This window comes from Anopheles merus, chromosome 2L (assembly GCF_017562075.2).
Source record: "Anopheles merus strain MAF chromosome 2L, AmerM5.1, whole genome shotgun sequence".
NCBI lineage: Eukaryota > Metazoa > Arthropoda > Insecta > Diptera > Culicidae > Anopheles > Anopheles merus.
In genome coordinates, this window is record NC_054083.1 from 24,541,969 (window position 1) to 24,555,638 (window position 13,670).

The 13,670-nt window shown below is 38.4% G+C and overlaps 1 protein-coding gene across 3 annotated transcripts in view; it reads right to left on the reverse strand.

The window, feature by feature from the left end:
• LOC121594681 (fibrillin-2) overlaps positions 1-13,670 on the reverse strand; it is a 105,731-nt gene that overhangs the window by 8,608 nt on the left and 83,453 nt on the right. For 2 of the 3 annotated variants that reach the window (XM_041918240.1, XM_041918237.1), the window contains one exon: positions 106-408. The exons of the other annotated variant lie outside the window; for it this stretch is intronic. In XM_041918240.1, coding sequence (XP_041774174.1) covers positions 106-408 — 303 coding nt within the window. The remainder of the gene's footprint in view (positions 1-105; positions 409-13,670) is intronic. 3 annotated transcript variants of the gene reach the window in all.

Genomic DNA, 13,670 nt, shown 5'->3' on the forward strand with positions numbered 1-13,670 from the left:
AGTTTTAAAAACACGCAGCCACACAAAAATAAAGCAAAAGGCCACACATGGAAACAGCAACAAACGACAGCAAAGCCGTGATTGCCATTGCCATCGCTCGCCTACCGGCTTTGGCGGTGAGATTTGATTCAATCTGTGCTGCGTGGCGGACAGGCCCGGCTCGACCGACTCGACGAACGACGAATGCCACTGGTTCCGGGACAATCGTTGGTCGTACTGCTGCTGCTGTTGTCGATTCTGCTGAGGGTCCTGTTCATGCCGACCCCCCTGATGGTGTGCGTGCTGACGGTGCTGATGATGAAGCAGCGGCTGGTAGCTGTGGTATTCGATATGTTGCGATTGCTGGTGCCACTGTCGCTCCAGCAGCTGTTGTTGTCGATGATGGTGATGATGGTGATGTTGATGACGCTGCAAAAGTGAAACAAATGAGCCGTTCGGATAAAATCCCCATTTACGCAACAATAGAGGGAGCGGCAAACGAAACGCACAAACAAAAAATTAAACGACAGTTGGACGCAGGTTGGGAGTAAACGTGGTGGCCAGCGCAACCAAACGCCGCTGCTGCTGCTGATCGCTAACTGTTTCGATGTCGATCGGAAAATGTCACATTGTCACCGTGTGTCCTGCAGCTGTGCGCTGTTTGTGTGAGTGTATGTGTGCGCCTTTATGTGTCCTCGTACCAGTTCCAGCTAACAAACGGATGCACTCGAATCGATGCTGACAATGGGAATTGAAGCCGGAAAATTGATTGATTGTGCCATTAGATTGTATGCAGCCGTAACGCACGATACAATTTACCGGCACGTGGGCTCTCTGCCATTTTTTTACCCCTTTCTGCCATTGCTGGTGAGGCACTTTTCCCGATAAGGGGTTTCGGTTTTTGCTGTTGCTGTCATTCGCATCTAATAACCGCAAAGCCCCGAAAGACCACAGCACAGCATTCTGCGTGAGTCCAACAGCGACCAAAAAACCCACACAGCGAGCGAGCTCAGATGGTCGCGTGATAATTTCCCATGCAAAACGCTGTGGCTCCTGCGTAGTGAGATGATTTCCCGGAAGAGATTTTCTTTTCCCCTTCGGCACAAACGCATGTGTTTTTAATTAATTTTCTTCTCCACCTCGGCGACGCCGGCAGGTCGTCCCGCGCCCACACCAACCGAGTGAAATTGTTGCGACGGGATTTAAATCTCAACGGGGTGTGTGTAATTTTCAGCAGAGGACAACCGTTACACACGCCGCTTTATTATCGCTTCAATTGCTATTGCTGCAGTGGTAGTGCAGTTTGCAGTGCAGCGACGGGAAGTACAGGTGTTGCACGGTAAATTATAATGATCGTAGGGCCCCATTTATCATCACCCGGTGGCAATCGCGCGCGGGATTGAATCCAATTGTTCATAATTGATGATAATGCTACCTTTTTCCGATATGGGTGGCACTGTTTTTATATAATCGGTCACCATACCGAGGCCATACCGAGATGTGCTTACGAACATACCAATCAGGAAACGCACGATAGCTGTGCATTTCCGCAGCGGATTGAAACAGGATCCGTACGTTTATGCAATTACCAATGGAGCGTAGATTAGCTGGTCGCTTTTGACAAATGCATCCGGTTTTTATTAGAATTATTTGCTGATGAGAGTGGTGTGTTATTTTTTTAATGATGTGATAAAATTCCTGCTATGGTGTACATAAATTACATGCATTCATTACTATTCCAGCACTTTTATGATGGCAGCTACTAACAGTGTGCTAAAACTGCTTAGTGTAGCATCTTTTATTTGAAAGTCTGTTTGGATGTTATGCAATTTTCAAAAAATAAAAATTATACAAAACTAAAAAAAGCTGCAAAAAGCCGCATAATCGCAACTTGAGAGCCAAAGTTGCTTCAACTAACGATTGGCTTCAGTTTTAACTGAACTTTACTGAACCAAGTTTGGTTGAATGGTTTGTACAGGGTTTATTATGTATTAATGTAAAATAAATGTTTGAACTAATCGAAAAGATGCTCCCAAACTAAAAATTTGGAACACTGAATCTTTTGAAGTCATTGCCATTTTCAGTTGTTTTTTTATATATTTTATTTGACATTTGCTGGCTGAATATTATGTCAACACACCAAACTTTTCTCAGGTTTCAAGTCTTGATTATTTCACCCTGAAAAAATACTCCCGTTCACATTAGCTGGAACTGTTCTTTTGACCCATTTTTCTTTTCGTATTCCATACCAAGTGATGTAAATCTGATCCATCGAACCAAGGTCTGTGTAGGAACGAGGTCAAATATCAGCCAAAATTGGTTTATTTGGTTATTCATCTTGGATGCCACAGGAAATCCCTTATAAATTCATCAAATCCTCAAATAATTCGTATAACTAGAGGTATACATATACTTCTTCTAAAATTCGTGAACAAATTAACAATCTTCTCGTGATGATCGGACCGCTTCATTATTATAATCACATTCAATATTTCAATCAACAAGGGCTTTCAGATGTCAAACAGCAAACTATTCTACATTACGGGACCTCGTTTCTACACAGTCCTTGGGGTCAGTGGCGGGTCAAGCCTCTCCGAGGCCCTAGGCGTTATGGTAGACGGGGCCCCTTCACCAAATCCATCGCGGGGGGGGGGGGGAGGGTTGTGTTCGAATCATACACTGCAAATTTTATAAGTTTGTTGCAGTTACATTTTTTACTGATAGCTATTGAGTACTGAATATCAGTATCAATATGGTACTGAATATCAGTAAAACAAATTACTGAAAATGCAGCTATTTATTCTGCCAAAACGACATGTCTGACACTTGCTCGTGATGAACAAACATTTGATTTGGTAACCGCTTACAGACACCCCGATAAATTTTAGGTGCGTATTCGGCCTGCGGGATTAACGTTTTGGTTGAGAAAAATCTTCACACCACTTTGCTGTTCTTGCTGAAATTTCATGATAACCGTGAGTGTATACCAAATCAACAAACTTGTTTCGAAAAAATACAGTTCACATCTGTATAAAACTTTATGAAAAAGAGATGAACATGAGCAGAATGGACTGCCACCCGCGCATCAATAAAAACCCCAATTTCAATACTTTTTTTCGCCAATTTTCAATCGATATCAATGACTTAACAATCAGTAATATCAGAAAGGCTTTGTGGTATGTTAAAATTTTGGGTACTGTTGATACTGTTTCGAAGCGGACTTTCGACACTTGATCGTCTAGGCGATCATAAAAACCTGTAGGACGTTGGAGTTTAGAGGGCTTGCCGTGGGTAGGAGGACATAAGTAAACTCCTTAAATGAGAAGTCGATAGATGATGGATGGGCTTAGTCCTATCCTGACAATCCGAACAAATCTGACCTACCATGATCGTTGTTGTTGGTTTTATCTATACTCAAAAGAAGTTAAAGGTCGGAAAGTTATCGTTTTCGCTAAGCGTAACTAGTATTTTATTGACAAGAACGATGGTACTAAACGATATTTGCTTTCCTACTTTACAGTTTCCAGCTCGTGTTTCATAATACGGACGATTTGATTTAAATCGTCATCGTGAGCATAACATGAAAACAATATTTTGCTTTTACGTTGGTTTACCTTTACAATGAATACTGAAGTACCGTCTTTCTTCGAATTACGGCCACTTCATTTTCAATCGGTCAGAGCGATAACTTCTTGCACGCGGGAAAAACAATATTTTCATTCGAAAGTAACTGGAAATACCTTGTATTGCAGTATGTTTGTCTCAAGTAATCCACGGACCACAGGTTGGAGACCACTGCTTTAGATCAGCTGCTTTCTAAATGATCGAGCGGAGAGGGCCAGGAGAATGCATTTGTTTTAAACATACATTGTTATATTATTACAGTTAATACACAAAATGATATGATATTTATGTTATTAAACAATGCGATTGGTTATTGGTTTTCTTACATTATTATATCATCCAAGCAAGTTTCAAATTCATTTTATTAAATTACAATAACTAAAATTGATTGTAAAGATTCTTCAATTAAGAGTCTGCAGCATAGTGTGCAAAAGTCATAAAAAAATTAATACAATAAAGCAAAATCGCAATATCGCTTCTTAATGTACCCTTCCTTCCATGTTGCAATTTTTTTTCAGGAAATATCTAAAGATAGTACAAAAACCTTAACAGCTGAAAAATTATCGAGACATACTTATAATCGTTCAGTACTATTATGAGGCCACGGACAATTATAGCCAGGTCAGACAAATTGATAGCGCATTTCTTCAAAAAAAAGCTCCTAGAAAATCGTTGCATCCTTAAAAAGAATAGAGTGTAACCATTGTTCTCGTAAAATCAACAGTCAGGTTTTTATGGAATTATTCGTTTCTATTTTCTAATTTCTCCTCAAATTTGACCATATTGATTGGTCCGACAATCCATGTTATGGTGATCAAATTTGGAATAGTTCAACGATATGAATTGTCATATTAAAATATGTTCAGTTAATTTTAATTAATAGGATCTTCCTATCTTTCAAAATCGCGCAAATATTTTCTCGGGCCTGACTGCATATTGTGGCGGGCCGGACTTTGCCGACAGCTTAATTAGTTCAAATTTTACGCGATCATTCATATCGATATTTCCTTTCCGTCGACCCTTCCAAATTTGACCCAAACCCTTCAACAGCTTGCCTTTCCAACATCACTTCGTCCAGTCCACAATTTTGACTGGGCCCCAAAGGTTAGCCGGGGCACGAGTTCTTAGTTTTTGCGTGATAACATAGACACAGGACAAATTAAAAAACGCACACATCGACATCGGTATCGATTCTTGAATGAAACCTCAACAGATAAAAAGAGCGTGCTGGGGGTCAGTCAATTTTTCTTGCATGTTTCTACGGCTACGAACCGTTGTGTTGAGATCGGTTTCGGAGCCTTTTAATGTCGTATGTGCATGTAGTTTGCGTGAGGCATCTCTTGTAACGGATTTCGCTTTACCCAACTTGCGCGTAGCGTTCAATGCATTTGATCCAACGCTTTGGGCCAACGATGATGAAATGATATTGTTTTGAGCTCTGGGCATGTATCGCAGCGTTCTGCGCTTCCAACTAAGGTGCACATGGTAAACAAAAATATTGCACATGTTAAAAAGGCAAATGTTTTCTGCTTCTGATAGTAAAATGCTTCTGATAAGTAAAATAAATATGCCTCTGATAGGTCTGGTAGTAATAGTAAATCTGATTGTAAACATAACCCCCGGGGGGAAAATGGGGGTATATTAGGTTGACAACATCAAATGGAAGGGGCCCCTCAATCGACAGAATCATCAACGGGGCCCCCAAATGGCCGAGGCAGTGGAGATTGTTCTTCGTATTATGGCTGTATTTAGATGCATCTGTAACGGTTTTTGGTCTTGTTGTATACGCAAAAATTGAAATAGGCGATAAAAACCATATATAAATGAACATGGTCCATAGGTTCCTTGAATATTTTTATACTCTTCCCCCCTTCCTTCTAACTGAAACCTTTCCCATTTCCCCTTCTCTTCGGTCCACAAACTTGATGTGTTCGATTAGGGCCAAGAATGAAAATTTTAGTTTTTGCATTAAAAGACACACACAATCCACTATCCCAGGCCAGGAATGTGAATACCATTTTTCGTGTGAAACAGCTGTATGCATTCGACACAAAATCGCAAAGCGGTAGCAGGGGCCCCTTATCCAGGAACAAGACGGTTCATCCCAGCCAAGAGCGCACACAATGACATCGATTTAACCATTTCTCGAATGAAACCTCAACCCACTGAAGCACCGTTGACCAAACGACCTTCCTAGACTTATTAAAGCAACGCGAGGTTGGTGTCAATTTTTCCTGCTAATTCTCCGGCTACGAGCCGGTGTATTGAAATTTTGTGTAGGGGCCTTTAAATTTTTGTCAGTGTATGATGTGTGCTAGTGGCTGTTGTAACGGGTTTTCTTTGTGGTTAAACGCAGCATTCTGTTCTGTGTTCTGTGCATTGGATTTTAGCAGCAAGTGTCTCCGCGTTTTTTTGGTGAGCTCGAGCACGGACCATCCACACCAAGACACCAAATGGACAGGGCCCCTTATTGATGGGGCCCCTAATAGACGGGGCCCCTTAGTGATGGGGCCTCCTTACCGACGGGGGCCCTTACCGACGGGGCCCCTTCATCGAAGAGTCCACATAATCGTTGGGGCCCCGTAAACCACCTTTGAGTTTTGGCTTCAGTATAGCTGTAACGGTTTTTTATTTTGTCTTCACACAAAAAGTTGTATGTAAATAGTGATAAAACATCATTTTAATATTAACATGGCCCAGTTCCTTTTTGGACATATGAATACCACCCCTTCCCAATTTCCCCTGTTTGTCAGTTGACCACAAAAGTTGAGTAGGACCCCGCGTGAAAATTTAAGGTTTTTCGTTAAAAGCAGGCACGCTCCACGATCTCAGGCTTGAGATGTGAATACCATTTTTCGCGTGAAAACAGCTGTCTGTTTTCGGCACAGATCTGCAAAACAAGTATAGGGGGCCCCCAGACAAGCGCAGGCACGTTTCATCCCAGCCAAATTGAAAAGCGCACACATCGATATCGATGGAATCGTTTCTCGAATGAAACCTCTACCCACTGGTGCACCGTTGCTTGCTTGATGTTAGTCAATTTTTCCTGCTATTGATGTTGTGTTTCGGGGTCTTTAAATTTTTGCTTGGGTGTGTTGTATGCCTGTGTTGTGTAACGGGTTTTCTGTGGTAGTTAAGCGCAGCGTTCTGTGCATTCCATTTTAGCAGCAAGTTGCTCTGCGTGGTTTTGGGTTTGGGTGTCTCGTGCACAGGCCACCCACACCAGCAAAAATTGACGGTTTCTCGCTCTGTCCAATACTTTGCGACAACGATGATGAGGTATTGATTTGAGCTGTGCGCGCGTGTCGCAGCGTTCTTCGCTTGCGACTTTGATGCAAGTATTGGCAGATTTCTTAGAACATTTAATGTGCTGCTTTGAGTAGTATGGGGCCCCGGTATTCCGGTTCGGGGCCCTCGACAAAATACAGTGAGTGAAGCGATGGGAAAAATGAGTCTTTTTGAAATAGATGATAAAAGTCCCATTCAGAGGGGGGGGGGGGGGGGGGAGGGGTATAATCGATACGAAGTCGAACATCCACAATGACGGGGCTCCCTAGATCGCCGGGGCCCCTGGCGGCCGCCCAGTCCGCCCACCGTTTAACGCGCCACTGCTTGGGGTTCGCCACGGAAGATTGGTTAGTGTTGACAGATGGTTAATGTGTCTGCTTCGTTGCTTGCTCAATCAAGTTAGCTAATGTACGATCGAATTATTCTTCTAAAGTTCAAGTGTCTGGTCAGAAAAGGTTTAACACAGTTTGAAACGATATTTACGATGTGGATGTGAGAAATACTAAACAATGATGAATAGTTCTGCTGACAAGCTCAATATTGTTTTGTGGTGATATGAAATCTTCTAACTACCCAAAAGAATAATGTGGCTTGAATTTGTGTAGTTACTTGGAGTTTATTTCTTCTATGTTAACTCGGGCAGCGTTTCCTCTTAGATCGGACTTTTGTTAATCATCCTAAACCTCAACTTATCCTTAATTTATACTCACTCGTTCGCGCCAAAATTCCTTAATCCTATTCCTCATTGGCTAATCCTAATTATCGCCTATTTTACTATTTCCTATTTCCTATCTTATGCTATTCTATTCTATCCTACGTGTAACCTTAATTGTAGATGTATGTGTGTAAATATATATATGCATAATAAAAATCTAACTATGTGTATGTGTGTAAGTGTATATGTGTATAATTTAAACCTAGCTAGCTATAATTATTCTGCGCGCGTTTTGCCTATCTTGCAGGCGCTACACCTCCCCCCTTTAGAAATGAAAAGCGTATGCTTTTCATCCCTTAATTAATCTATTTTTATGCACTGTACTTAGTTTGTTTGTATTTGTATTCTTTATTGTACAGTTAACATTATCTAACTTTACTACTATGTACGGTCCTAAGTATATCGGATCTAATTTTTTTCTATTTTCGTTTTTTAGATAAACCGCATCTCCTATTTTTAAGATAAGGGGGTTTACATTACTATTTGCTCTAATCTGTCTTCTTTCTTTTTGCTCAATTAAATTTTTACGCGCTATTTCGTTTGATTTTTGCAATTTGAATTTAATTTCATTAAAATATGCATCATAATTGTATACTGGTTCAATATTACCATGGCATAAATCTTGGGGAAGAATTGCTTTTTTTCCAAATATTAATTCGTATGGGCTATAGTTCGTATCTGTATGAGGTGTTGTGTTATAATTAAATTCGTAAAATTTTAGCCAATCATCCCAATTGTCACCATGCTCATTTGTAAATGCTCTTAAGTATTCATTGAGTGTTCTGTGGTTTCTTTCCAAGGAACCTATGGTTTCTGGGTGATAGGCAGTGGCAAAAGTCTGCTTGATCCCCAGCAACTCCGCTACCTTTTTTAATACCTCGTTATTGTATTCAAGGCCTTGATCCGATTTCATCTCAAGAAACCTCCCGTATTTTAATATGCAGTTCTCAACCATGGCCCTAGCTATCGTGTTCGCTTCTTTATTTTCTGTTGGAATAAGAACAATGTATTTCGAGAGTTCACATTGCATTGTAACGATGTATCTATGATTTTTATTGGTTTTCGGCAAGGGACCCACTGTGTCTATACAGACTACTTCGAAAGGCTTTAAAGGTGTAGTCGTAACAGCACTTTTTTCTTTTGTATGTCTTACGATTTTGTTCATTTTGCATACTTTGCAGCCTCTAACGTAATTTTTAATTTCTTCCTTCATATTCTTCCATTTATATTTTTCTCTAATTTTGAGGTATAATCGATACTGTCCGACATGTCCTCCCGAAGGTGACATGTGATAGTTTTCTAAAATATTTGCTATTTCCTCCTTTTTTGAAATCCATTTTGGTGGAATAAAAGCAATGATCTCTAAACCGGAAATGGCATTATCTGCGATTTCCTTTATGGTGTAAAAAGAGTATTGCCTGAATAGGGGATCTTCTAATGAAATTGCAATTTTGTCACGATTGTATTCTTTTGCTATTTGTTGTACTTTTAGAAGAGCAGACTCTAGCGCCTGACTTCCATCTTCATAACAATGAATTGTTGTATTTCCTAACTCCTTGTTGTAATTATTATTGAAAACTGTTATTTTGATTTTGCCATATTCTGTTTTTGACAGGATTTTCAAAAGTTTGTTTACTTCTGTTGGGTTTTCTGTTTGCCAAAGTGTAGGTTTAGTTATGGAATCTTTTTCATCTTCGTTTAATTCTGGAGGAGGCTTGAAATTGTTCAGTCTTGTCATTGCTCTTGTTTTCACTGCTAGTAGTGATTTATCATTTGTTTCGTTTGCATTATTCTTTTGCATAAGCTTCAACTTGTCTGAATCAATGACAATTCTCGATAGTGCGTCAGCTCCTGTGTTCGTTTTTCCTTGCACAAATTCCACTTCAAAATCAAATTCCTCCAGGTCTAACCTCATGCGTGTTAGTTTTGAAGTAGGATTTTTCATGTTGAATAGATATACCAATGGTCTGTGGTCGGTTCGTACTTTAAACTTTTTTCCAAAAATATAAGGTTTGAAATAATTTACTGCCCAATGTATTGCTGTTAGCTCTTTTTCTATAGTCGGTTTAGATTTCTCTCCTTTAGTAAAACTTTTACTCGCGTATGCAATAGGTAGGTCATTACCATCTGTTTTCTGCGATAAGATAGCGCCACATGCTACATCGGACGCATCAGTAGTAATGATAAACTCTTTCTCAAAGTTTGGGTACTGTAATATAGTAGGTGATACAAGGCTTCTTCTAAGAGTGTCGAAAGCATGCTGACATTCATTAGACCACGTGAATGTAGCTCCTTTCTTTAGTAAATTATTTAACGGTCTTACCAATTCAGCAAAATTTTTAACGAACTTGCGATAGTAATTGCAGAACGCTACAAACCTTCTAACTTCATCCACATTTATTGGTACTGGGTATTTTTTTATCGTTTCGAACTTGGACTCATCGGGATATATGCCTTTATCTGTTATTTTGTGACCTAAATAGGTTACATTGTTTTGGAAAAATTTACATTTCTCTGGATTTAGCTTCAAGTTATAATTTCTTAGCCTGTTAAATACTTTCATTAAGTTTTCTAGATGATGTTGCATTGTGCAACCCGTTATAATAATATCATCTATGTAAACAAAAGCACTCTCCGGAGTAAGTCCCGCCATTGCTATCGTTATCATCCGTTGAAAGCTATTAGGGCTTATATTCAGCCCAAAAGGGAGTCTTGTAAATTGATAATGGCCTGAAGAAGTTGAGAAAGCAGTATATTTTCTAGAGTTCTTGTGTAAAGGTATCTGGTGAAACCCGGACATAAGGTCCAAAGTAGTAAAATATTTTGCTCTTCCTAATTGGTCTAATATATCATCGATTCTAGGTAGTGGGAACTTATCAGGCATTATTTTTTATTCAACTGCCTGTAGTCTACTACCAATCTCCATTTTTTTTCGTTATCTCCAGATTTTTTGGTACCAATAAAATTGGTGAATTATATGGAGAAACCGAATGCTCTATTATGTTATTTTTAAGCATTTTATCAACCTGATTTTTTATCTCGTCACTTTGAGAATATATTTGCTTATAATTCGGAATGTAACATGGTACGTTATCTTTCAATTGTATCGATTGCTCGTAAAAATTATTAATTGGGATTTGATCATTATCGGTGCAGAAAATATCGTGGTACTCGGATAATATTTTTTCTAAATGAGGGATTATATATTTAGGAACATTCTGACTATCGATTTTGCTCAATAATGTTTTTATTTTAGATTCATTTGCTTTAGTGCTTTTAAATTTTAAATTTTTCTGAATATAATTTTTCAGCGGGTCAATCTGTGGTTTAAATGAATCTTTTTCAATATACACATTGCTTTCAGTGGTGTTTACAAATTTTACATATTGGTTTTGTTTTGATACCACAGAGTTGCCACAAAATACTCCTGGTAATATTTCGCTCGCAAGGACAATAGAGTCTTCAACGAGGTCGGGCAAATTTATCTTTCGGATAACCTCACTGCGTAGAGGCAATATGAAACCATCATTGATACTATCTTCAATAGGGTGGCTGATTGTAACACCGTAACAATTGAAATTTAAAAGCCAGTGCTCATAATCTATAACACATCTATGTTTAGTGAAAAAATCTCTTCCCAAAATACCATCCGCTGTGATATCTATTTCTGCAGGAATGATATGAAAAGTGTGGTTAATAGAAGCATTTCCGAATGTTATATTAGTGCTAGTAGTTGCTAATGTTGATACCGATTCGGTTGTTATGCCTGTTAAGTTTATCCTATTTTGCGCGTAGACTTGCTGTGTTGGTTTTATTTTATCAACTTTGAACAATGACACGTCTGCTCCCGTGTCGATAATTAATATGCTTATTTCACCCATTGCCATTTCTACTTTAATTTTGATAAAGTTATTAGCATTTAAGTTTATCGCTAATGTTGACCATCGTTTGTAGGTTGAATGATTTCTTCTAACGCCTGTGGTACCCCTAAAAAATGTTCCTCTTCTGCAGCTTGTGTATTGTAGACTCTACGAGTATTTGTATTTGGAAATTGTTTTCTGAAAGAGTTATTAGAATATCTTTGGTTTTGGAATCTGTTGCTAGTTGCCTGATTATTACCAAGAGGAGATCTATTGGAAAACCATCTATTATTTGTGTTTGGCTGGAATCTATTGTATGTGTTCGGCGGGTATTTATTACGAACGAATTTTCTATTGTCATAGTAGTTTCTGTTGAAGGCTAATATTTGTGAACCGTTGCTATTCCTTTCGTTTTCTAATACTTTCTCTGAAGCATCTGAAACAGATGCGAATTGACCTGCTTTTAAAACAATTTTTGTTTCCTGATTATGAACTTTTTCAATCAGAGCATTAATCCCATGCTTTAATGACATGTCATTTGCAACTTTTTCGGGAATGTGCAACTGCAAATAAACGTTTTTTAATTTTGTGCTGAGTAATTCAACCTCATCACAAAGAGCTTTAGTATCCGTCTGGCGAATAGATTTCAATTGACTTATTATTTTATCTGGATTAAGTTTTTCTTGACATCTGGACCGTATATCATTTATTAACGAGTCAAAATCGTCAATATTAGGCGGCAGTCCTAAACGCGCCTTTCCTATCAATCTTGTTTTTAAAAATTTTACCAACATTTGTGGATTTTTTGGACATAATTCCTTTAATAAATTTGAAGAGTCCACAAAATTTTCCAAACCATCTGTATTGCCATCGTATATTTGCACCAAAGCGGTGGCTGTTTTGATATCGAAAGTTTCCATTTTGTTTTGATTCCAACGGTTGAACACGATAGCTAGTTTTGCCAAAGTTTTAAACTTAACTTGAATTTTGTTTGTTTGATGAAATTGTATGCGCGATTGGATATTGGCGTATATGTCACTCGCTTCCTTCAAAATTCGTTTTAGCTCTGAAACGGGTTCAGTTTCCTGAATTGAATCTAGGTAATACTTGATCTTATCAAAACAAAACTTAGCGGAACCGCTGTAATGATCAAGCAAACATCTGCGAAACTTTCTATCACACGATAATTTTTTTTCAATATTTTTAAGCCTTATAGTATTTTGATTAATTTTTAAGAGCATTGAATGAGATGTGATCGAGATGTTTTGCTATATATATAGTAATTATATATATATATATATATATATATATATATATATTATGTATTATATATTATATATATATATATATTTTTTTTTTTTTAATTTAATTTTTTTTTTGATACCCAGATAATGGTAATATTACTTTTTTTTTTATTTAATTATTTTTTTTTTTATTTTTTTTAAACCAATGGTAACTCCCCCAATAGTATGTGCATATTGTAATGGAAAATGGTAATATTGTACGTTTCATAAAAAAGAATTTAATTGAGCAATTACAAAAAATATTTAAATGAGTAAATTGCAACTATATTGAGTGTGTAGCCTACCTTACTTTCTCTCTTTTTTTTTTTTCGCTTGATCCTTACTCCGTGTACCGCTGCCCGATCGATAAGTATAGCGTTATCTCGCTTTATCCACTGCAAATCGCTGCTCGTTCTCTCACAGCACACTGCTGCACCGTCGCTCCTATCCACTGCAAATCGCTGCTCGCTCTCTCACAGTTCACTGCTTCGCCGTCGCTTCTTCCTTCTTCTCGCAACAACGTTATGTCTCTCTCGTGCAAACGACACTTGGTCACTTGTCGCAAAAGGTCATGCCGGTTCAAACTGTGATGCTTATCGCCGATGGTACGAAATGTGGCTTACTCGTACGTGCGATAATCTTGTCCGATCGAGGTCACTGCACTTAGATCACTTTACGCACGGTCCCGTTAACTATCGCTGCTTTTTTTTTTTTGTTTTTTAACACCGAATGTTTGTTAGCATTCATTTAACTTTTCCTGGCCACTTTTTTTTATAACCGGGATACACTCTCTCTTTCACTGCGCCTTGGTTCGTTGACGATACCCGACAGGAGTTTTTGTGCAATTTGCGTGATTTTGCAGGAAACCCTTATATTTTATCACTGCGTTTGAATAACGATAGTTCGAATTATCGTACAATT